At 39.6% G+C, this 25,356-nt stretch overlaps 1 protein-coding gene and 1 pseudogene across 7 annotated transcripts in view; one reads left to right on the forward strand and one right to left on the reverse strand.

The window, feature by feature from the left end:
- Positions 1-25,356, reverse strand: part of BBOF1 (basal body orientation factor 1) — a 39,355-nt gene that overhangs the window by 4,872 nt on the left and 9,127 nt on the right. For 5 of the 6 annotated variants that reach the window (XM_082383920.1, XM_082383922.1, XM_082383921.1 and 2 more), the window contains exons 4-10: positions 21,217-21,360; positions 12,109-12,189; positions 9,440-9,510; positions 8,392-8,536; positions 6,467-6,960; positions 4,272-4,373; positions 98-172 (exon numbers count right to left, since the gene is read on the reverse strand). In XM_082383920.1, coding sequence (XP_082240046.1) covers positions 98-172; positions 4,272-4,373; positions 6,467-6,960; positions 8,392-8,536; positions 9,440-9,510; positions 12,109-12,189; positions 21,217-21,360 — 1,112 coding nt within the window. The remainder of the gene's footprint in view (positions 1-97; positions 173-4,271; positions 4,374-6,466; positions 6,961-8,391; positions 8,537-9,439; positions 9,511-12,108; positions 12,190-21,216; positions 21,361-25,356) is intronic. The other variant, XM_082383925.1, reaches the window with a different exon arrangement.
- Positions 21,367-24,643, forward strand: LOC309625010 (ubiquitin-associated protein 1 pseudogene; annotated as a pseudogene). The gene has a single exon. The product of its transcript is annotated as a ubiquitin-associated protein 1 pseudogene (transcript).

Below are 25,356 nucleotides of genomic sequence, written 5' to 3' on the forward strand. Positions count from 1 at the left end.
TTGTTATGTTATTCTCACTCAATTCTAGTATGTATAAGATGTCTACAACCACCATTGTGATCAGGCTCATGTTCATTGCTTTGTCAAGAGAGCTTACCCAAACTCCTTTGTTGTTTCATCATCAGGACCAATATAGTCTGGAACTGGAGGTCTAGAACTCTGGCTGTATTTCCTGTAGTGGGTATAAGTTAACAATGAGGCAGTGTCTCCACATGCCCTGTATTTCAACTACACTTTAAAACTGATAAAGGAAAAAATAATAAGAAGAAGAAAGAAAGAAATATAGGACTTCCCTGGTGGCACAGTGGATAAGAATCCACCTGCCAATGTAGGGGACACGGGTTCGATCCCTGGTCTGGGAAGATCCCACATGCCGCGGAGCAACTAAGCCCGTGGCCACAACTACTGAGCCTGCGCTCTAGAGCCCGCGTGCCACAACTACTGAGCCCACGTGTTGCAACTACTGAAGCCCGTGCTCCTAGAGCCCGTGCTCCGCAACAAGAGAAGTCACTGCAAGGAGAAGCCCGTGCACCACAACGAAGAGTAGCCCCTGCTCACCACAGCTAGAGAAAGCCAGCACGCAGCAACGAAGACCCAACACAGCCAAAAATAAATAAGTAAATAGAAATTTAAAAAATAAATAAAATAAAACTGCTAAAGGGAAATGCTTCAGTTGGATGGGCTTCTTATTTTCAAAAATGAGCTTTCATACACACATAGAGGCAGTATAAGGCAAGTTAATTTAAACTTACATTCTCTTAAACTTGAGACATGTTGAACTTAAGAAATGGAAATATTTATGAATATAATCATGATGATACTCATAAAATAGCTATTAAGGGCTTCCCTGATGGCACAGTGGTTAAGAATCAGCCTGCCAATGCAGGGGACACGGGTTCGAGCCCTGGTCCAGGAAGATCCCGTGTGCCGCAGAGCAACTAAGCCCGTGTGCCACAGCTACTGAGCCCACGTGCCACAACTACTGAAGCCCACGTGCCTAGAGCCTGTGCTCCACAACAAGAGAAACCACCACAATGAGAGGCCTGCACACCGCAACGAAGAGTAGCCTCTGCTCGCCGCAACCAGAGAAAGCCCACGCGCAGCAACGAAGACCCAATGCAGCCAAAACAATAATAATAATAATAATAATAATAATAAACAGCTATTAATGGTGATGGACAAGGTTGAACCAGAGTACTGACCAAAAGCAAGGCCAAAAAATTCCCTTCCCACAAAAAGAATCTCAAAACACAGGAAAGTTACCAATTTAGATAGACCCAGTATGAAAATTTTTTCTTATACTTTGGAAACTCTAGTTTAAGAACAGAAAAATAGGCCCTCTTGCCCCCTAAGATGGCTCACATTCTGTCTATTGAGTGTGTATCACCCTGAAGAAATCTGCTTTTCAATCTAAAAAAAAAACAAAACCAGGAAATCAACATCATCCCTTCAATATTCTAAATTGAAAGTGAGATTAACAGAGTTACAAAAAGTATAGTAGGTTGATTTGCCAGCAGATAAAGACATACCCCACTCCTAAAACTTGTCCTCAATTAGGTGCATATGAAAGCAGCATAACCCCATTCAAAATCTGGCTATATTAAATAGTCCAAAAATAATGCATGAAAAAAATGTACCTTAAATACTACTAGTGCCTGAGATATAGCCGGAGTGATTGTTGATGCACTAAAAGAGGGCAGTTTATTGGTTATACTCCTTTGAGTTAGTTCAATCACAAAGAAAAATATTGTACTGTTGGATTCACAATCATATACAACCAACTGTGAACTCTTACCAACTTCCTAATTACTCCACTTGCCTTGGAAGACCTTTTACCATCTAATTCCTCCCCCGCTGGTTTGAGCTTTCTCATTTCAACTCAACATTTCATCATCCTATTCCTATCTTATCTTTTTTTCACCCAACAGGCTTAGACATCATCCCATTGTGGCCAGTTCAAGTTCACTGATTTGGTGTGAAAGATTTCACCCAAATTCCTTTGTTTCTCCAAGTGTTGAAAACAACACAGTGTGGAACTTGAGGCCTGGTACTCTGGCTGTGTTTCCTGGGGTACAGAAATATCAACTCACAATGAGACAGACATTCAGTGCCTATGGTCTGGATTCTACCCCTACCTCTTCAATTAAACTCTTTGAAAGTCTACCAGAGACACAAAAGCCATTTCAAAATCCTTCATCTTCCATTCAGCCTATAACTCTTTAAACTCTTCTCTTTTGGTTGTACTGTTTCTTTATTCTCCTGTTTATTTTAATTGTGGTTATTCCTAAAGGTTCTAGTCTCAGCCCCTTTATTCCTGTATCTTCATCCACTTTTCTAAACTCAAATACCAATTTTCACTAAACATGCTCAAATCTCCCTTCCTAAACTCTCATGTGTACTCCAGTCACTCTTTGCAAATGCCTTAAGTGGTTTTCACTCCAATATGTTGCCACATCTCCAGCACTGAAAATACTACTTGTATTTCTTCTGCCTAGAATGTTTTTTCCACCCCCTTTTGTTCCTACTTACCTTTAGAGATCAGCTCAAGCTTCTGCTTCCTCAGAGACTTTCCTGATCTCCTCAATTAGGTCAGATTCCCCTAATCTAGGCTCTCTTACCACTGTATACCACTCCTTTGAACTTATGTCATAGTTGTATTTTTTATTTGTGTAATGATTTGAACAATGTTTTTCTTCCATGTAGACCAAAAACTCCCTGAAATCAAGCATGATGTCTTTATTTGCTCAACACTATATCCTCAGTAAATAGTTGGCGCTCAATATGTATATGTTAAATGAATTAATGGATGGATTAAATAAAATTTAAACATTTCCCTCACACTGGCTTTCCAGATTTTTCATTTGCCTTTCACACCACCATTCCTTCATTTCTTAAGCTAAAAATCTTAAACATTTACTCCATCTTTTCTTTATTCCTTTTGTCCTTTATCACCAAGTCCTGTTTCTCCTTCCTTAATGTCTCTCAGTTTCTCCCCTTTATTCCGACTGCCCTCACTCTTGCCTAAACCCCTCACCGCTGCGTGCCCAGAGCAGTGCAGCAGCTTCTGTTGGTCCCAACTCTTATTTCTGTCCTCTAATCCATCATACATGTCACTGTGTTAGGTTAAGGTCAGCTCTGAGAACAATGACCTGTGAACCCTTCCAGTGAGAGAGTATGAGTCTGGCTTCTTGCTCTTTGTATTCCTTCAAGGCAGAGAAGAAAACTATGTTACATTACTCTAGAATCTACAAAAGTTCAGGATTTTCTGCATGGTTTTTAAGGCTCATCATAATTCAGTCTATAGGTTAAACCTTATTTCTAATTAGTAATTTCTCTATAGCATCACCAAATTTCCTCAAGACAGGCAGTTTCTCCTCAATGTTGCCTAAATACCCTACACCCATTCCTAACTCTGGGCTTTTTCTTAGGCTGTCTACCCCTTGCCTGATGTGCCCTCCCTGCTCTACCACTATCTTACAAGGCACCCCACAGAGTCACCCGCTTTCAATCTTCCCTGACTACTCTAGCCCACTGACATATTGTCTGAATTCCATCTTTACTTTATTGCCTCACCTAATTTTTTTCCTTGTTATGCTTGGTTTTGTTTGGGCAACCAAATTGTAAGCTCTTTGAGATCAAAGGCAATGTCCCTTGATTCTTTTGAATCCCCACAATACAATGGTGCCAAGCATTTAACAAGCAATCAGTAAGTGGTTGATTTATTTTAGCCACTTTATAGTTACTATAAAGTGACTATAACCAGCGTTATAGTCACTGATAAAACATAATGAAGAAAGAGAGTGAAACTAATCATTAAAAATAATTATTTGGAGTACCTGTGGATTTCTGTTTTCCTTTCCAGGTCTTTTTCTTGGTATTAGAGATCCCCTTGATTAATAATCAGCTTTAAAATAATTTACTTATCTTTGCAGACCAATAAAATCTTAACAATTGTTATGCTTCTCTTTCGTTACCACTCATTCAGCTGAACAATGTTATACCTTCTCAGGAAGCATTACCTTAAACACCTAAGATTAATCGATTTTCTTTCCCCTTTAACTCTAATACCTCTTTCATTTTTGTGCTCACTTACACATCTCCTATTCTTTATCTCTGGGAGTTGCAGTAGCTAAGCAGTATGACCCTTTTATATTGATATTTTCTGGTCCTTTCCCAGTCCCTTAATTCTAAGTAAGAATACATTCACTTTTCCTATATGGCCTCTAGGTTTGATAGCAAATTGGTATTTCACTACTGAAATAGGGAGTTACCTAGGAACAAAGCCATTCATTTTTGCAAAGAGCAACCTCAAGACTTTCTCTTTCTGCTCCCAGGTCAAATCTCCAATGTCCATATTTCCTTGAATATCTGTCCTAAAGAATTTCAAAGAAAAAAATGAAAAAAAATGGTCAAAGTAAGCATCTCTTCTTTTTAAAAAATATAAAAAATGTAAACATGAGAAAATTTCTAAATCATAACTGAATATTATGAGGTTTCCAAATGGAATGACTACAAAGCAAACAATGTCCATTACAAAATCATAAATTTGAAAAGCACATTAACATGGTAGCCAATTTGAAGTGTTATGTAGTCATTAAACTGAAAATAAGAAAAACTAACAACATGAAAAAAATCTGTGCTCAAACATTAAGCAAATAAGCAAAAAAGAAAGTTGTAATGCAATATTATGTATCCAGATAACACAAAGACAAAAGGTACAAGAAAAAAACAGTTGTTTGGTGAAATTACTGATAAATTCCTTTTTAGCAAGTCTTTAGTATTAGATATTTTGCTATGAAAATAGAGTGATAAGAGGTAAATATATAAAATAACATGTAACTTATCTAGTCTATTTCTTACCTCCAAATAATTTCATCAAACAACTGTTTTTTTCTTGTACCTTTCGTCTTTGTATGTATCATTATCTGCTTAAGAGGCAGCTAAGCCTTCCAGGAAGGTATTTATCTATACCATAACTTTTCCAAAGGATTCATAGTCTACTTGCTATTTACAAAAGTTGGCTGACATGTAGATAGAGTATTGATGTATAACGTAAGAAATATTTTTTCATATACGTCAGTTGGGTTAGTTTTAAGTTTAGGTTTTGCCTTATAATCACCATATACTTTAATTGTCCTTCCCCAATCTGCCTCTTAAGCAGATAATGTAATATTTTAACTACAATTTCTGCCTTCCTGGCAGGATTAAAGTGATAAGTTGCTCATGAGGCAGAATAGGGAAGTGTCCACTTTCTGCAACAACAATGTGAAGAATCATTTTATGCACCTTCCTCTGAAAACTTATATACCACTTAATATACAGTAGATTTAAAAAATGTAAAAGAAACTGCCTTATGTATGGTGGGGGCTCAACTTGCTTGACTTATTAAATAAAAAAATAAAGTGACTCTCTTGGTAATAGTTATTATAATAACTATTATTAGAATAATAGTAATAGTGTTATTAACAGACTTCTGAATATGGCAAGAAGGTAAAAAAACTATAGTCTGGACATTTTTGAAGAAGAGTCACTGGCCATGTCCAACCTTCCCAACAGCTATACAATTTAAAAGAACCTACATATTAGCCTATTAAAAAATAATTTAAAACAGAAAACACATTTGGAAGCCCTCTCAATAAGATGTTAAGTCATAGTAGTAGGGAGTCGTTTTAAGTTTCTTAAGGCCTTTGAAGAATCTAATCATGTTGGGATATAAAACAATTTTTTCAGAATAATCTTTAAAATGCACTATAATTTAATCCATGGTTTATAGGAAGAAAAGTATTCAAACAGATTAAAATGCTAACAGGAAACAACCATTGTATATAGTCTACAAATGTCTCAATCATTCTACCACCTTTATCATGGTGGCAGTAGATCTCTAGTGTATTTTAAAGCCTTGTGGGGACTTTTGGTTAATACAATGATGGAGGGGGTACTACCGGGTGTCCTCCAATTCATAGGACAGTTCTGTACAACAAAGAGTTTCTGCAAAGAATTGTTATATTGATTTTTTAAATTATAGGTTTGATTAGATATTATTACCTATGAATTTCATCTCAGAATAGTAAAGGGAACATTACAAAATATTTGTGAAAACTATGTTTATCAAAAATGTTTAACCTGAATCTAATCAAACCTTTATAACAAATTTATAGGAAACAAAATAAAGGAACATGTTAAAAGATATTACAATGACATTCAAAATGGAACAAATAATCCCTTTAACAAGTCTCTGTCACACAAGAAAGGGGGGACATCTACTAAGAATACCTACTAAGTCCCACACAGTATGCTAAGCATAGGGGTTACAAAGATGAGTAAGACAGTTCCTCTCCTCAAGTAACTTACTGAGTAATCTAGTCAATACTTAGATATTACCAAACTGAACTTTTCAGGGTTTTTATTTCTGTAAAGGGCACAAGAAGAGCAGTACGAAGGCAAAATATTAAAGCGTTATTAGTACCATTTATCGGCCTCCATAAGATCCTGATTCACACTATTGGTGCTGTGCTCTCTGCCATCAAATGTTCGGATTTTGGGATATTCTGTTCTTCCTGCACATGCCTCTCTCATTTTAAAATTGAAAGCAGCTTGTGCTACCTGTTTATAATGCTTTCTGCTAAATAGGATCTGTTGCTTTACTTGGTGTAGAGCATCTAAAAAGAATCTTTCCACTTCTGTTCTTTCATCTAGTATGTTCTTGGCCAGCTTCTTTACTCGATTCATTTCCTTGTCCTTCATCTGAAGAAGATGCTGCAGCTTGAAATTTTCACTCTGACCCGCTTGGTTCTCTACCATTGCCTGCTGCTGCAGTTTTAAAACCTCAGTCTCAAACTCTTTGGTCATACAACTCAGGGCAGTCTCCAAGCTTACTACCTTCTTCTGAAGAGTTTGGATTTGTAATCTCTGCTGGGTAAGCTGCATTATCTTTTCCTTAACCAACAGATCATTGATCTCCTAAAACAGAAAGATGAGAGAGGTGAGAGATTTTTTTTTTTAAATTAATTTCAGAACTTAAAAGTTCCTCACTAATATCCATTACTTCCTGAGATTTGAGTTTGAGGCCAGGTTGCAATGGTGATATTTTGGTATTCTGTGCATAAAGAGTAAGAAACATCAAGAGTCCCTGTCTGGACTTAGGAAGGCCACAAATTTTGCTAATTAAGAAACTTTCCTTCCTCTAAAATTATAAAAAGTTCAATATTTTATATTATCAAAAAAATTTCCAAAATCAGTAAGACTGTACAGTAAAACAGTAATTTAACAACTATATACTGCAAACTGTGGCAGTCTGCTAGTTGCCTATCCTAGTGTCCATTTTCCATTTCCTCCTTCATAATAAAACCCCAATTTTATTCAGAAAGGTAGTAAGCCCAGTTTAGTAAATTCCCAGTTTCCCTTGTGTTCAGCAAAGCCACGTGACTAAGCTCTGATGGAAGAGCTGCGAGTAGAAATTTGTATAGGACTTCCAGGAAGAGCTCTAAAGGGAGGGGCATGCTGTTTTCCTTCTTGTCCTTCTTCCTCCCTGTTGTTAGAGCTCCAGCAGCTGCTGGGGGCCATGAGGTGACTCTGAGGAGATAAGCCATATGTTGCAGAACAAAGTTGAGGAGCCCGAGTGTCTGCCGAATTTGTGGCACTACCATTCCAGCTCTGGATTGCTTACCTCCAGACTTCCTTTAGGGAGAGAATACACCTTATATGGGGAAACCATTGTTGTCACAACTGAGGACTTATTCCTAAGTGATTCAGGGACCAACTCTAAGCAAAGTAAAATGAATACTAAGGTAGTAGAGGACAGGAGTTATATTTATGTTTCGGATGTATTCTTTTTTTTTTTTTTTTTTTTTTTTTAAAAGCACTTTTCTTTTTTATAGCTACTTTATTTATTTATTTATTTATTTTATTTTTGGCTGTGTTGGGTCTTCGGTTCATGCGAGGGCTTTCTCTAGTTGAGGCAAGTGGGGGCCACTCTTCACCGCGGTGCGGGAACCGCTCTTCATCGCGGTGCGCGGGCCTTTCACTATCGCGGCCCCTCCCGTCGCGGGGCACAGGTTCCAGACGCGCAGGCTCAGTAGTTGTGGCTCACGGGCCCAGCTGCTCCGTGGCATGTGGGATCTTCCCAGACCAGGGCTCGAACCCGTGTCCCCTGCATTAGCAGGCAGATTCTCAACCACTGCGCCACCAGGGAAGCCCCTGGATGTATTCTTTATAAAGCCAAGTCTAAAGTTTCTTATAAGTCATTCAGTAATTAACTTTTCACATAAGAAAAACACACCATCCAGACAGAAGAAAAATTGTCCTATTGTCCTTATGTATCACTACTATACTCAATTCTTAGTATTCACCAACCCAATCTTTACAAAAAAAGGAAACAAAATCTAAATGAACCTTTTGCTGTAAAAGGGAAGTCTGAGTCTCTTGCAACTTCTGAGAGTTTTTTTGTAGAGCATCAGCTTCCTTCAGGTGGTATGCGAGAGCTTTCTGGAGATAAACATTCTCTTTAAAAACAGCTCTTCCAGCATTGTTCAATTGCCTGAAATAGATAGATATAAGATCCCAAAACACAGACCTAAGTTTTAAATATTACCAAACTAGAACAATGACTGCTTTATCCCCTAACATTAATAATAATGATCATCTGGAATTCCCTGGCAGTCCAGTGGTTAGGACTCGGCAATTTCACTGACGTGGCCCGCCCGGGTTCAATCCCTGGTCAGGGAACTAAGATCCCGCAAGCTGCACAGGGCAACCAAAAAATAATAATATTCAATAATTTAAAAAAATAATAATGACCAGCACTTATTTACCTTATGGTGGGTACTCAATAGTTAGGTGGGGATCTTGAGAACTAAGTTCTCACCAACAGGAAAGTAAAAAGGGACGTGTTACTTCCAGTCCAAGGCAATTAAGGGCAGGTATGAGTTTCCCATGTTCTTTGTACATGTGACTGGACATGAAGAACAAGATGGAAGCAGCCCAGGTTCCTGAATCACCCCTGGAGTAGAGCTGTCAGACCCACACTAGATTAGAAATAAACCATTGAGACTTAGTTTATTAACATAGTGCAATTTAGTGTTACTTTCACTAATATACCTCATGACAACTGTGCACAGTTGCCATTATTGACCCCATTTTTAGATGAAGAAATTTAATTTCAAAAAAGTTAAGAAATCTTCTTACAGTCAGTATACATGTTGAGAACCAAAGTGTAACTTCAAAGCCCAGGTTCTTTTCTCCACACTATGCTGCTACAAAAAGGGTGGATGGAAAAGGGGTGGGTATACAGAGAGAAAGAAACAGTGCTGGAAAGTAAACCAGAAAATTTGAAGAAAGCAAACCAGGAGAGAAGGGGGTAGAAAACATGATAAGAACCAAAAAGACTAGCAAAGAGGTAAGAGAGGCTATTAGAAAGAAAAAAGAGGCAGCGATCTCCTACACAACAGCTTCATGGTGGGCTCTGTCTGCCAGCATTATTATCTTCTTCTCAGCCTCTTTTTCTAGTCGGTGCTAAAAAAGAAAATAGGCTGTTTTAATACAGTTATATTTCTAACAACAAATTCTACACATAAAAAGTTAAGTATTTATTTTATAATGTCAAACAAAATGCTCCTGTCCACATGACCTGACGTGAAGTACTCCAAGTATCAGTGGAGGAGCCAGCAAAGAGGATAGTGTGAACACAGACACTTTAGGGTACTTCCCAATTTCACCATTAAAAAAGCAAAATGACATATAAATAGAAAAAAATTCCACATCAGACCTGGAAAGCAGAGCTGGGAGAAGTTTCTGTTAAATACAATGTGATGAGAATCATTTATTCATTCATTCAACAAATTCCTATTGAGTACTAATAGTGTACCAGATTTTTTAAGATACTAGAGATGCTGTGGTGAACATAACAGATAAGGTTCCTGTTCTCATGGAGCTTATATTCTAGGATGAGATCCAAACAGTAATAATAATTAAAATGCATTGAGCATTTACTATGTGCCAGGCATGGTTCTACACATGTATTATTTACTTCTCACAACAATGTAATTAGATACCTATGAATTAGGTACTATTATTGTCCCCAAAGACAAGGACTGAGGAAATTGAGAGAAAAGTTAGTGACTTGTCCAAAATCATACAGCTAGTAAATGGCAGAGCAGGGATTCATATGCAGGCAATTTGATGCTTTACAGCCTCCCAGCAAGTAAACAAATAAGAGAATTAATAGACTGTGATAAATGCTATAAACGAAATAAATGGGGTAACGAAACAGATAGTAACTGAGGGGGGTAATTTTAGATTGGGTTTAGGGATTATCTCTTTGAGGAGATGACATTTGAGCTCTGAAGAATGAGAATAAGCCAGAACTGCGATAAGAACATTTCAGGAAGAGAGAATAGCAAGTACAAAAATATGCAGGTGGGGAAGGGTTTGGTGGTTCAAGGAACAGAAAGGATTAAATGGGAAAACACAACAAAATACTAATAACCTGAGGGAAGTCCTTTATATGATCAGGTGGAACATGCTGAGGTATGAGATGAATGAACAGGGCTTACTAGAAAGCCCATTGCCATGGACCAGCAGCACCGGGGCTCAAACCAGTATAGGAGTTGTATCTAACCATCAAGTCTGTACCTCACATGGTAAGGCAGACACTGCTGTGGCTGGACAACCCAACACTCATTCCCATCTTCCTTTTTCCTTCCCAGCTTCCACCAGTGGCTGGAGAAACAAAACACCCTCTTTTCCTGGCGTCCATTATAACATGGTTCTGGACAATCAGAGAGATGTAAGAAGAAATCTGCTAGGAGCTTCTGGGGAAAGTTTTATGGTTTCCAGATAAAAGGGACAGATACAGATGGAGCCTCCCTTCTTCCCGCCCTAAAAGAGATGACTCTCAGAGCTGCATTAACCATCTTGCAATTATGAGGGAAAGGCCAGCAGCCACCTACTTCTAGACATAAAAATCCTATTTATATAAGCACTGTCATTCAAGTAATCTGTAAACTGACCAAGCACTTCTAACATTTGTTTGTGGAATGTTACACCAAGTAGGAGAGAGATCCAGTGTAGGGTGGAGTGAGGAAAGAGGCAGCTGAGAGCAGCCCGTTCCTAGCACTTCCACTCCTAGCAGTGCCAGGAAGTGCCTGAGAGGGAAAGCATCTAGATACTGCTCCTGCCCCACTCCCAGGTTATTCAATACACAAACTGGAAACCTAGAGCCACTTTTGAAAGCAAATCCTTTTATATAAACCTGATATGAGTACTTATTTGCCTCACCCTCACTTCCCTACATTCCCACCAATTTGTGAAAAAATTTATTCATTTCTTTCCTAAGGATGAAAATTTAAAGAAAAAATTGAAAGAATTAAAGATAAACCAGGGGGACTCAGAATTAACTTTAGAAGCACAGAGAAATGTGGAAGTTTGTGATGTGCTAAGGAACATTTATGAGCCCCCTTTTTATTTATTTATTTATTTATTTATTTATTTATTTATGGCTGCTTTGGGTCTTCGTTGCTGCGCACACGGGGGCCACTCTTTGTTGTGGTGCGCGGGCTTCTCACTGCGGTGGCTTCTCTTGTTGCGGAGCACGGGCTCAAGGCACACGGGCTTCAGTAATTGTGGCTCGCGGGCTTTAGAGCGCAGGCTCAGTAGTTGTGGTGCATGGGCTTAGTTGCTCCGCGGCATGTGGGATCTTCCTGGACCAGGGTTCGAACCCGTGTCCCCTGCACTGGTAGGCGGATTCTACACCACTGCACCACCAGGGAAGTCCTGAGCCCCTTTTATTAACATCCTTAGTTGGCTTGACTAAGGGAAGACCCTCACGTGTATCAGAGCAACCTCTCTAATCCCATCTCCCCTACAAAAAGTGGTACATGGAGCTTTAGTTCCACCAGGAGACACCAAGCTGGGGTGGGGGGATGTGTCCTGAAGCCTTGGTCAGATGACAATCTCTCTTGAGGATTTCAAGAATCTCTAACTAAGAGGGGGGGAAAAGATAATCTTCTAATAAGATACCAAGTGAAAAGCTGATGTCTCAGAATACATATAAATATACTTACGTCGTTCTAGTACACAAAATATTTATTTATTAATGCAAATATGCTGTACCTTTTCTTCCAAAAACCTGCCTTCCAATCTCCTAAGAGTCTCCTGATGTTTCTGCTCTGTGTTCCTTAAGTCCTCCTTCAGCTAAAATTAAAATAACGAAAAAAAAGAATGGTCAGTAGGAAATGGGGTGGATTGGGGCATATTCGTAGAAAATTCGCAGTCAAGAAATATTTTCTGTTATACATTACCTCTTAATCCTGAACACACAGAAAAACTCCATGCCCTCCCTCTGAGTACCATACTTCTAATAATCGTCTATAGATTTACAAGATCAGTATTGAGTTTCTAAAAAGCTTTTCATGAATAACAGTTTTCAGAACATTCAGATAAGTTATTATCATACTCATTTCCCCCCCCAAATATCTTCATTTTAAATGTGTGGGCTCACAGAATCATAATATTTTAGAATTACCAGGAATCTTAGGAGTCAGACTATACAAACCTCCCACTTAATATAGGAATCTCTTCTATGAGAAAAATATCTAGAGACAGAAGTATCACTAATCAAATCCTATTAATTCACTAGGCTGCCCTTTTAAGAGTTCCTATTTTTAGAAAATTCTTCCTAGTATCAATCTAAAAAGTATCTCCCTGTGATTCCCATAGACAGATCCTTCTATCCTCTAAAGCTACATAGAATAAAAAGGACATAAAATTCTTCCAGGCAAAGAGAATTGAGCTAACTTAAAGCTATGATCCTGAAGGCTATATATACTGGCAAGAGCCAATCAGACTGAAATCGGCACACTCAATCTAATATTCATGCCACAAGAAAAGGCAGTAGAGAAGAGCTTTCCATCACACAGACCAGAGTTCAACTGTTACCTCTCTTACCAGCTGTTTGGACAAGTCACTCATCTTCTCTAAGGGTAAAAAGAGGATAATAATAGTAGCTATTCTCAGAGAGGTGTGACAAAGATTAAATAACAAATAATACACATAAAATATTTAGAATAGTGACCATTTAATACAGTGGTTAGTTATTTTATGTCTAACATTGTCCTCCCTTATACTTCACAATTTTCCTTACTGTGATCTCTCTCCTAACAGCATTAAATCTCCATTTGATCCATATCATATGATTTCAGATGTTCTTCTTTCTTCCTGTATTTTTTTTTTAATTTTTATTTATTTATTTATGGCTGTGTTGGGTCTTCGTTTCTGTGCGAGGGCTTTCTCTAGTTGTGGCAAGTGGGGGCCACTCTTCATCGCGGTGCGCGGGCCTCTCACTGTCGCGGCCTCTCTTGTTGTGGAGCACAGGCTCCAGACGCGCAGGCTCAGTAATTGTGGCTCACGGGCCTAGCTGCTCTGCGGCATGTGGGATCTTCCCAGACCAGGGCTCGAACCCGTGTCCCCTGCATTGACAGGCAGATTCTCAACCACTGCGCCACCAGGGAAGCCCTCTTCCTGTATTTTTTATACAATTTTTAAAAAATGGCCTCATATTGTCAAAGACTTCAAAATTAATGTCAATATATAAGTTTGTGGTAATGTCTACCATCCCAGTGGGATGGGGGGGTGGACCTTTCAATTGCCATTGGGCTCCCCAAAAATCTATAAATTAATAAATAAATCTTTTGAAAGATAATTAGGCAATGTATATGAAAAACCTTAAAAGTTCACGTTCTAATTTAACCTATAAATTTCACTATAACTTCTAAGAAGTTATCCTAAAAACTAATTAAAAATATAGAAAAATACTTTGTTACTTAGATGTTCCTCAGTTTATAATAGTGAAAAATTAGAAAAAAGTCCAAATGTCCAACAACAAGGGACCGACTAGTAAATCATGATATATCTACCCAGTGAAATTCCATGCATCTAGTCAAAGGGTTTTATAGAAAAATACATAATGGCATTGAAAAATGTTCACAATATGTAAAGTCAAAAAATCAGGTTAACAAACAATTTGTACATCATAACCTCATTTTTGTAAAAATAGCATATATTGTAGATACTTTAAAATATACTTATACAGGGGCTTCCCTGGTGGCGCAGTGGTTGAGAATCTGCCTGCCAGTGCAGGGGACACGGGTTCGAGTCCTGGTCTGGGAGGATCCCACGTGCCGCGGAGCAACTAGGACCGTGAGCCACAATTACTGAGCCTGCGCGTCTGGAGCCTGTGCTCCACAACAAGAGAGGCCGCGACAATGAGAGGCCCGCGCACCGCGATGAGGAGTGGCCCCCACTTGCCACAACTAGAGAAAGCCCTCGCACAGAAACGAAGACCCAACACAGCCATAAATAAATTTAAAAAATTAAACTTAAAAAAAAAAAAAGAGACCTGCTGCTACTAGATCTTGTTAAAAAAAAAAATATATATATATATATATATACTTATACATAGCAGAGGTGGAAAAAGTAAAGACAATATACCAAAATATTAACAATGGTTATCTTTAAGTTATGTAGTTGTGAGGGGAGGGTTTTTCATTTTCTTTTATCAGCTAAATTTGCTGAAATGGGTATTATCACTTTGTCAAAAGAAGAAAGACTAAAAAAAATTATTTTAAAAATATTAATTGCAACCTACCAATGTATGCTCCTTTTGTTAATCACGTAATGGAAATAATTTTTTCTTTAAATTTATGCTTTGAATACTTTTTGATAAGCTAAACTTAATTGGCCTCTTTTAAATTTGTATAATGAATCCTATAGGCACAGTATAATTAATTTTCCTCCCTTTTTTAAAATTCATGGGCCCCACACCTGCCTTAATTCTTCCATATTTGGGATTCCACAGAACCATCTTATTTTTTCCCATTAGCCAGTATCTTTTGCCTTTGAATTTTAAGTTTTCCCGGCCCACCACCCCTCTTTGAAAGGGCTGCAATTTATTTCTCCACCAGGTGGCAACATTGTTCTTTAAAAAAAAAATCACACCAAGGCGCAATAGAATATGCACAACTAGTTCTTTTTTTTTTTTTTAACATCTTTACTGGAGTATAATTGCTTTACAATGTTGTGTTAGTTTCTGCTGTATCACAAAGTGAATCAGCTATATGTATACATATATTCCCATATCCTCATAACCCCTTCCTCTTAAGCCTCCCTCCCACCCTCCCTATCCCACTCCTCTAGGTGGTCACAAAGCACTGAGCTGATCTCCCTGTGCTATGCGGCTGCTTCCCACTAGCTATCTGTTTTACATTTGGTAGTGTATATATGTCAGTGTTACTCTCTCACTTCGTCCCAGCTTACCCTTCCCCCTCCCCGTGTCCTCAAGTCCATTCTCTGTGTCTGCATCTTTATCCCTGTCCTGCCCCTAGGTTCATCAGAACCTTTTTTTTTTTTTTTTTTTTAGATTCCTTATATATGTGTTAGCATACGGTATTTGCTTTTCTCTTTCTGACTTACTTCACTCTGCATGACAGACTCTAGGTCCATCCACCTCTCTACAAATAACTTAATTTCGTTTCTTTTTATGGCTGAGTAATATTCCATTGTATATATGTGCCACATCTTCTTTATCCATTCATCTGTTGATGGACACTTAGGTTGCTTCCATGTCCTGGCTATTGTAAATAGTGCTGCAATGAACATTGTGGTACATGACTCTTTTTGAATTATGATTTTCTCAGGGTATATGCCCAGTAGTGGGATAGCTGGGTCGTATGGTAGTCTATTTTTAGTTTTTTAAGGAAACTCCATACTGTTCTCCCTAGTGGCTGTATCAATTTACATTCCCACCAACAGTGCAAGAGGGTTCCCTTTTCTCCACACCCTGTCTAGCATTTATTGCTTGTAGATTTTTTGATGATGGCCATTCTGACTGGTGTGAGGTGATACCTCACTGTAGGTTTTTTGGGGGTTTTTTTCTGGGTTTTTTTTTGTTTTGTTTTGTTCTTTTGTTTTTTTTTTTATGGCTGTGTTGGGTCTTCATTTCTGTGCGAGGGCTTTCTCTAGTTGTGGCAAGCGGGAGCCACTCTTCATTGCAGTGCACAGGCCTCTCACTATCGCGGCCTCTCTTGTTGCGGAGCACAGGCTCCAGACGCGCAGGCTCAGTAATTGTGGCTCACGGGCCCAGTTGCTCCACGGCATGTGGGATCTTCCCAGACCAGGGCTTGAACCCGCGTCCCCCGCAATGGCAGGCAGACTCTCAACCACTGCACCACCAGGGAAGCCCCCTCACTGTAGTTTTGATTTGCATTTCTCTAATGATTAGTGATGTTGAGCATCCTTTCATGTGTTTGTTGGCAATCTGTGTATCTTCCTTGGAGAAATGTCTATTCAGGTCTTCTGCCCATTTTTGGATTGGGTTGTTTGTTTTTTTGATATTGAGCTGCACGAGCTGCTTGTATATTTTGGAGATTAATCCTTTGTCAGCTGCTTCGTTGGCAAATATTTTCTCCCATTCTGAGGGTTGTCTTTTCGTCTTGTTTATGGTTTCCTTTGCTGTGCAAAAGCTTTTAAGTTTCATTAGGTCCCATTTGTTTATTTTTGTTTTTATTTTCATTACTCTAGGAGGTGGGTCAAAAAGGATCTTGCTGTGATCTTGCTTGCAGAACACATAGAGTGTTCTGCCTATGTTTTCCTCTAAGAGTTTTATAGTGTCTGGCCTTACATTTAGGTCTTTAATCCATTTTGAGTTTATTTTTGTGTATGGTGTTAGGAAGTGTTCTAATTTCATTCTTTTACATGTAGCTGTCCAGTTTTCCCAGCACCACTTATCGAAGAGGCTGTCTTTTATCCATTGTATATTCTTGCCTCCTTTATCAAAGATAAGGTGACCATGTGTGTGTGGGTTATCTCTGGGTTTTCCACCCTGTTCCATTGATATATATTTCTGTTTTTGTATCAGTACTATACTGTCTTGATTACTGTAGCTTTGTAGTATAGTCTGAAGTCAGGGAGCCTGATTCCTCCAGCTCCGTTTTTCTTTCTCAAGATTGCTTTGGCTATTTGGGGTCTTTTGTGTTTCCATACAAATTGTGAAATTTTTTATTCTAGTTCTGTGAAAAAGGCCATTGGTAGTTTGATAGGGATTGCATTGAATCTGTAGATTGCTTTGGGTAGTAGAGTCATTTTCACAATGTTGATTCTTCTAATCCAAGAACATGGTATATCTCTCCATCTGTTGGTATCATCTTTAATTTCTTTCATCAGTGTCTTATAGTTTTCTGCATACAGGTCTTTTGTCTACTTGGGTAGGCTTATCCCTAGGTATTTTATTATTTTTGTTGCAATGGTAAATGGGAGTGTTTCCTTAACAACTAGTTCCTAATTCACTTTGATTCAGAATGTATACCTACACCTAGGGTGGCTATTTTAAAGTTCCTGAAAAGTTAATGAATTTAACTTGATTCATTCTGCAGCATTTTCATATAAAACAAAACTAGATATTCTTTCTAGAAACTTTTCAGCTTTATTGAGGAATTGTAGACAAATAAAATGTATGATAGTTCAAGTGTACATCATGATGATTTGATATACATATACATTGTGAAAGGATTCTTCCCGTTTAGTTAGTGGAAAACTTGATATTCCTTCAATTACATTTTTAATAAAAGACCCACTCAGCATTTAACATAGATTTATTGAGCATTACTGTGTATCTTGTCCTTCAATGAATACAAAGCACAGTACTGTTCATGCCTCAAAAAATTTACAATCTAGCAGGGGAGATAAGACAAATAATAAATATAATATCAAGATAGAATGGGCTAAGTGGTATAAAAGAAATACAAAATGCTATGGAAACATACAAAAAAATTACTTTTTTGCTAATCATCTTTTAAAATTTTTTTCTCTTTTTTCTAGCTTAATTGAAATATAATTGATCTATAACATTGTGTAAATTTAAGGTGTACAATGTGTTAATTTGATACACTATATTGCAAAATGATTACTACCATAGTGTTAGCTAACACCTCCATCATGTCACAAAAAACTACCATTTCTTTTTCTGTAGCAAGAACATTTAAGATCTACTCTCTTAGCAACTTTCAAGTATGTCATACAGTATTATTAGTTATAATCACCATGCTGTACATTAGATTCCTAAGAAATTGTCAGTCTTATAACTGGCAGTTTGTACCCTTTGACCAACATCTCCCCATTCCTCCTCCCCCCAGCACAGGTAACCACTCTGAGTTCAGCGTGGGATTTTTTGGCCGCATCACACTGCTTGTGGGATCCACAGACCAGGGATTGAAGCTGCGCCACCGCAGTGAAAGTAACAAGTCCTAACCAAGGACCACCAGGGAATTCCCAAAGTTCAGCTTTTAAAATTATTTATCTATTTATTTATTTTAATAAATTTATTTATTTTATTTTATTTATTTTTGGTTGTGTTGGGTCTTCGTTGCTTTGCTGTGCACAGACTTTCTCTAGTTGTGGCGAACGGGGGCTACTCATTGTTGTGGTGTGCAGGCTTCTCATTGTGCTGGCTTCTCTTGTTGCAAAGCACAGGCTCTAGGCGTGCAGACTTCAGTAGTTGTGGCATGAGGGCTCAGCAGTTGTGGCTCATGGGCTCTAGAGTGCAGGCTCAGTAGTTGTGGCACACGGGCTTAGTTGCTCTGCGGCATGTGGGATCTTCCTGGACCAGGGCTTGAACCCGCATCCCCTGCATTGGTAGGCGGATTCTTAACCACTGCGCCACCAGGGAAGTCCCTCAGCTTTTTTTAGATTCCACATGTAAGTTTTATCGCACAGTATTTGTCTTTCTCTGTCTGACTTATTTCACTTAGCATAACGCCCTCAAGTTTTGTCCAAATTGTCACAAATGGCAAGAAGAAAATTATTAATTTTAAACAGCACACTGAGGAAGTCCTCGTGGAGAATATGCATTTGATCTGAGCCTCTGAAGAATAGGTAAAATTTTAATGGACAGAGCTCTATCAGGAGTATATTCCAGATAGAAGAAACAGCGTAAACAAAGAAAGGCAGAAAAGACTTCAGGGAATATCCGGGTTGGGTGGATTAAAGGTGGTGTGTATGGGAAAGTGTAGGAAAAGGAAATAATATGTTCTAAAGTAGGTGTAGGGTCTTGATTTTCATGCTAAGGTGTCTGGACAATATTCTGTTTACAATAGAGAAGATTGTTTATAATCTTCTTCACTAAAGAAGATTCTTTTTTCCCCCCTTGTTGGTTAGCAGTGTGTACATGTCAATCCCAAACTCCCTAACTATCCCTTCCCCCCACCCATCCCCCCGGTAACCATAAGTTCGTTCTCTAAGTCTGTGAGTCTATTACTAAAGAAGATTCTTGAGGGAAGTGACCAGAACATCATCAGAACTGTGATATTTTAAGATTATTCCTGCAGTAGTGTGTACTTTGTACTGCGGTGGTGTAGTGAATTTCAAATACGTCCACATTTGGAATTTCCTGGCGGTCCAGTGGTTAGGACTCAGAGGTCTCATTGCCTAGGGCCCAGGTTCAAACCCTGGTCGGGGAACTAAGATCCCACAAGCCCCAGGGACCCGCCAAAAAAAATGTTGAACTCAGAGTGGTGGTTACCTGGGCTGGGGGGAGGGGGAAATGGGGAGATGTTGGTCAAAGGGTACAAACTACCGGTTATAAGATTGACAAGTTCTTAGGAGGCTAATGTGCAGTAATAATAGTAGCAGGATCAGCAACAGCAGGTAATCTTTATCATACAATGCTAAGCATTTACAGTAAAACAGATTACAGGTATTCCCCACTTTTTTGAAAGTTCGCTTTACACCACTCTGCTTTTACAAAAAATCTACATTAGTACCTGTTTTCGCTAACCGAAAGTAATCCAGAGAGGATTTTCACTTTTATGAAAAAAAGGCGAAAAGCAAAAAAATAGTGTTCAGCAGCGAGCGGTGTTACTGAGGCAAAGCGCACCCTTAACAACGAGGGGAGTGGCACCGTCAAACTCCTTCCCTGGGAACTATACTCAGCGTCAAGCTGCCATAGCTTTGAACTATGTCTGTGAGCATCTGTGCTTTATCTTGATTTTGCGCTTCTGTTAGCAAGGTGTGTCCTATGGTAATTGCTTCTTCAGCTTAGGAAAGGTTTCATAGGAACTACTTTCAGATAGCGAGGGGAACCTGTATTTCATTTAGTCTTCACGATTACCCTTTGAAATTGGTACTATTGTTCTCACCTCCATGTTACAGATGAGGAAACTTAACAAGATACCCAAGTAGTAAAGACAGTATTTACACTCTAGCAGTATGAGTTCAAAGCACCAACTTTTAGTCCCTATACCACATGGTGTATGGCTATCTTAGGTGGCAATACTACTTCTGTTACTATTACTAATAATAGCAGCAGTTGCGTGTTAGAGCTGGCTCATACCAGGAATTTTGCTAGCACATTGTAAAAGCATTGGTAGCTTGAAATTGGCCACAACATAAGTATTTACACCAAGGAAATCAGCAAATGCTACAAATGAGGACTTTTTTTGCAGAGAGCTACACACCACTGTTAATTTTCACTAGGTAACATACACTATTTTAAGCACTTTACATATATGAACTCATTTAAGACTTATAACAACCCTATAAGCCAGTAACTCTTATCACCCCCATTTTACAGATGAGGAAACCTAGGTATAGAGAGGGTAAGTAATTTGCCCAAAACCACAAAGCTGATTTCAGCTACTAGTGCCCAGCCCTCATCTGTGCCATTTATTGCATTGTCATTAATGCAATAGAACTATATTCTGAACTGAGGGAATGGAAAGAGCTGCAAGGTCAGAGAAACTTTCTGAAAGTACTCAGTTTTCCTCACCACATCCACCCCTACCCAGAGTGTCTTAAATTTTTCTAAAATTATCATTTGTCAGTCTAAACATATTTTCCTTTAGGACTTTGCTACTTTGCCCCTAATGTTTTTCTGGATCTGTAGTTCCAAAGGTTTAACTGCTGATAAATGTGAGCGGGTGTGTTGGCTAAGATCTGGTGAATTCACAAAGAAATCAAAGCTTAGAAAAAGAAAAGTCTAAACATCAAGACTTTTTGCGTCCAGTCCTACACTGATATGTCTTCCCTGTTTCTCTCAAATAATCTCTAAAATGTCAAAGGGAGTCCTTTACTATCTCACAGGAGTAAATTTCCATGAAGGCCTTTGCAGACATAAATAGTTAATTCTAATCACCTTTAAAAAAAAAAAAAGGAAGAAAGAAAGAAACTTACATCATCTAATTCTTTCTCTACTTGGATTTTTCTCTTCTGGAATTGTTTTATTGTTTTGAGCTCTGTCTGAATCATGCCAATTTCTCTGGCTTTTTGATGGAACTGTCCCTCCAGCTCACTTATTTGTACAGTATATTTTTGTTCCTGTAGGCAAAAAAAAAAGGTAAATGAGTTAGGAAAAAGAACAGAGGTCACACAGAGTCCTGTTCCATATGAAGCCTTAAGCCATTTGTCTATCTTGAAGAAATTGTTCCCTTTTTATTTTTGCTTTTGCATAAAGTTTTAATTTTTATTAAAAGAGACCAAGTGCCTTGAATAAGGAAAAAATTCTAAAATGAGCTGATCTTGTATAGAAAATGTAGATATTTATTTAAAAGAGGTATGAGGGACTTCCCTGTTGGCGCAGTGGTTAAGAATCTGCCTGCCAGTGCAGGGGACACAGGTTCGAGCCCTGGTCCGGGAAGATCCCACAGGCCGCGGAGCAACTAAGCCCGTGTGCCACAACTACTGAGCCTGCACTTTAAAGGGCGGGAGAGCCACAACTACTGAGCCCACGTGCCACAACTACTGAAGCCCATGTACCTAGAGCCCGTACTCCGCAACAAGAGAAACCACCGCAATGAGAAGCCCACGCACTGCAATGAAGAGTAGCCCCCGCTTGCCGCAACTAGAGAAAGCCTGTGTGCAGCAACAAAGATCCAACACAGCCAAAAATAAAAAATAAATAAATAAATTTATAAAAAAAAATAAAAGTTATGAGAAGACTGAACAAATCTTTAACCTGTAAGAAAAATAAGTAACATCCCTGATCCTAAATTAAAATTAGTAAGCTAAGAGACAAAGGGAGGGCCAATATCTCTTATAAATAAAGAAGGAAGAAGGTGGGAGAAGGAGGAAGGAAAGGGGGAGACAGAGGAGGAGAAAAAAAAGAGAGAGGAGGAGAAAGGGAAGACAAGGAGAGGGTAAGGAGAAAAAAAAAAGAGGGAAATAGAGGAGAAAAAGGCCCAATAACACAATTAAAACATGAACAAGGGCTATCAAAAGAAATACAAATGACTCTCAACCACATGCAAAAATGCTCAACCTAGCTCATAATAAGAGAAATGCAGGAAGGAGGAGGGAAGTGGGGCTTCAACATGGCGGCTGTGGCCCTAGCGGTGGCTACAGTGACGGCCTGGCCTGGGGAGGGCAGAGTTGGAGGTGATGGTGTTTGCTCTCCCTAGGGGCCGTCAGGAGCTCAGCGGGGACAGAGCCTGGGAGGCCAGTCGGCGGCAGCACCTTTCAGCTTCTGAACAGCAGCGGCAGCGTTCAGGTTCTAAATGGCTTCTAAGAAGTTGGGTGCAGATTTTCATGGGACTTTCAGTTACCTTGATGATGTCCCATTAAGATAGGAGACAAATTCAAAACACCAGCTAAAGTTGGTCTACCTATTGGCTTCTCCTTGCCTGACTGTTTGCGGGTTGTCAGAGAGGTACAGAATGGCTTCTCTTTGAAAAAGAAAACCATTGAGTGGGCTGAAGATATTAAGAAAATCCAAGAAGCCCAGTGGGAAGCAGAGCGCAAGGCTGAGGAAGCAGAAGCTAAAGTGAATTCTAAGAGTGGCCCAGAGGGTGACAGCAAAATGAGCTTCTCCAAGACTCACAGTACAGCCACAATGCCACCTCCTATCAACCCCATCCTTGCCAGCTTACAGCATAACAGCATCCTCACCCCGACTCGGGTCAGCAGCAGCGTCACAAGACAGAAAGTTCTCAGCCCACCCCACACAAAGGCAGATTTCAATCCTGCTGACTTGGAGTGTGAAGAAGACCCGTTTGATAATCTGGAGTTAAAAACTATTGATGAGAAGGAAGAGCTGAGAAACATTCGGGTAGGAACCAGTGGACCCATTATGGCCCAGTTATTGGACAGTAACTTGCCTAGAGGTGGCTCTGGGTCTGTGTTACAGGATGAGGAGGTCCTGGCATCCCTAGATTTCAAGCCTCTTAACAAACCCAATGGCTTTATAACCTTACCACAGTTGGGCAACTGTGAAAAGATGTCACTGTCTTCCAAAGTGTCCCTCCCCCCCATCCCTGCAGTAAGCAATATCAAGTCCCTGTCCCTCCCCAAACTTGACTCTGATGACAGCAGTCAGAAGACAGCCAAGATGGCAAGCACTTTCCACAGCACATCCTGCCTCTGCAGTGGCACATTCCGGAATTCCCTAAAGCCTTCCACCCAAGGCAGTGCCAGTGAGCTCAATGGGCATCATACTCTTGGGCTTTCAGCTTTGAACTTGGACAGTGGCACAGAGGTGCCAACCCTGACCCATTCCCAGATGCCTTCCCTCTCTGTCTTGTCTGTGTGCACAGAAGAATCATCACCTCCAAATACCTGTCCCAAGGTCACACCTCCTAATTCCTCAATGTCACAAGTGCCCAACACTCCCAGCTGTCCCCAGGCTTATTCTGAACTGCAGATGCTGTCCCCCAGTGAGCGGCAATGTGTGGAGATGGTGATCAACATGGGCTACTCATATGAGTGTGTCTTGAAAGCCATGAAGAAGAAAGGAGAGAATATTGAGCAGATTCTCGACTATCTCTTTGCACATGGACAGCTCTGCGAGAAGGGCTTTGACCCTCTTTTAGTGGAAGAGGCTCTGGAAATGCAGCAGTGTTCAGAGGAAAAGATGATGGAGTTTCTTCAGTTAATGAGCAAATTTAAGGAAATGGGCTTTGAACTGAAAGATATTAAGGAAGTTCTGCTATTACACAACAATGACCAGGACACTGCTTTGGAAGACCTCATGGCTCGGGCGGGAGCCAGCTGAGACCAGGCCCTGCCTAGGCCCTGCCATGGAGCCCCCGCTGCCAAAGGCCCTGAGGAGACCACCTGTGGGGAAGAAGGGGCACACTTCCGGATTTTCTTTTGGGGGTGGAAGGTCAGGTGTAGAGACTGTGCTTGCCAAGTCTCTATGAGCCTAGGTCCTGAGCTGGGGAGAAAGTGGGGAAGATTTGGGCATGCAAATGCCCCCAGAACTGTCCTGGCTCCTTCCATAGTAAAAGTATTTGTATTCTGAGAAGTGTTCTTCCCACCTTGGCCATCCAGAGAGACTTCTCTGGTCTTTCTGGGGTCTGTATGGCCTCAGCCAAAACCTGGCCCAGCTGCCAAAAGGAATTGGGGAGAAGGAGGTGGGAGGGCCAGACTCAGTGCCGCTTTGGGGCTAGATGTTTCCCTTCTCTGCAAGGGTGGACTGACCTTTAATCCAAGTTGAGTGCAATTGAAATGTTCTTCCAGGGTTTTGTTTTTTTCCCCTTTTAACGACGTCATTTAGTGTTACACTGGTTCTGCAATGTCTCTGAGGTGCAAAGAATGCCCTTTTCCCCTTGGGGCCCTGAGTTTGCCTTTTCTGCCAGGCAGTTACCATACTTCCCTGCCCCAGACTGTTTCTGCTACCCCAGATTTTAGAGCCCCCTGCTCTAGAAAACAGTTGTCAGTTTAAGAAATCATTGGCCCCTTCCGAGCACATCAAGTGGGGAAGAAAGAGGCTGTGATTTAGTCACCCAGCACTAACTCCCCCTCAATTCTCCCTGGAGAACAGCCTCTCCCTCCAGCCCCTTGCTCTAGGATGACACAATGAATAACACCTAGTCATAGAAATCAGTCTCTTTGGTTTGTTTTGTATTATGTTGTACATCATTAAAGGTCTAAATACAAAGGATATACAGTCTTCATGAAGCTAAAGTAATTTGCTAACTATTTTGATTCTTCAGAGAGAACTACTAATAAAAATCTAAAAGGTAAAAAAAAAAAAAAAGAAATGCAAATTGAAGTACACTGAAATATCATTTCTTAACTATGTTGACAAAAATCCATTTTGACAATATAGTCTGGTATATTGTGGAGACATGGATAGAAGTTAGATTTCTCAGAATATACCATGTTTGATAGATTTTACTTTGGAACCATATAAATATTTTACATAATTCTAATTATATAATTACATAATTGTACATTAAATTAAACTTTTTAAAGCAACTCCTAAAATTAAAAGCAAAATGTGTTGTTGAGTTGGTGGCATACCCTCACAGGAAGGAATTATTTCAAATCATTTTTAAACCTTGTTAATTTGATTGTAGATCCCTATCAGTATATATC

This window comes from Balaenoptera borealis, assembly GCF_965194805.1.
Source record: "Balaenoptera borealis genome assembly, chromosome: 3".
Classification (NCBI taxonomy): domain Eukaryota; kingdom Metazoa; phylum Chordata; class Mammalia; order Artiodactyla; family Balaenopteridae; genus Balaenoptera; species Balaenoptera borealis.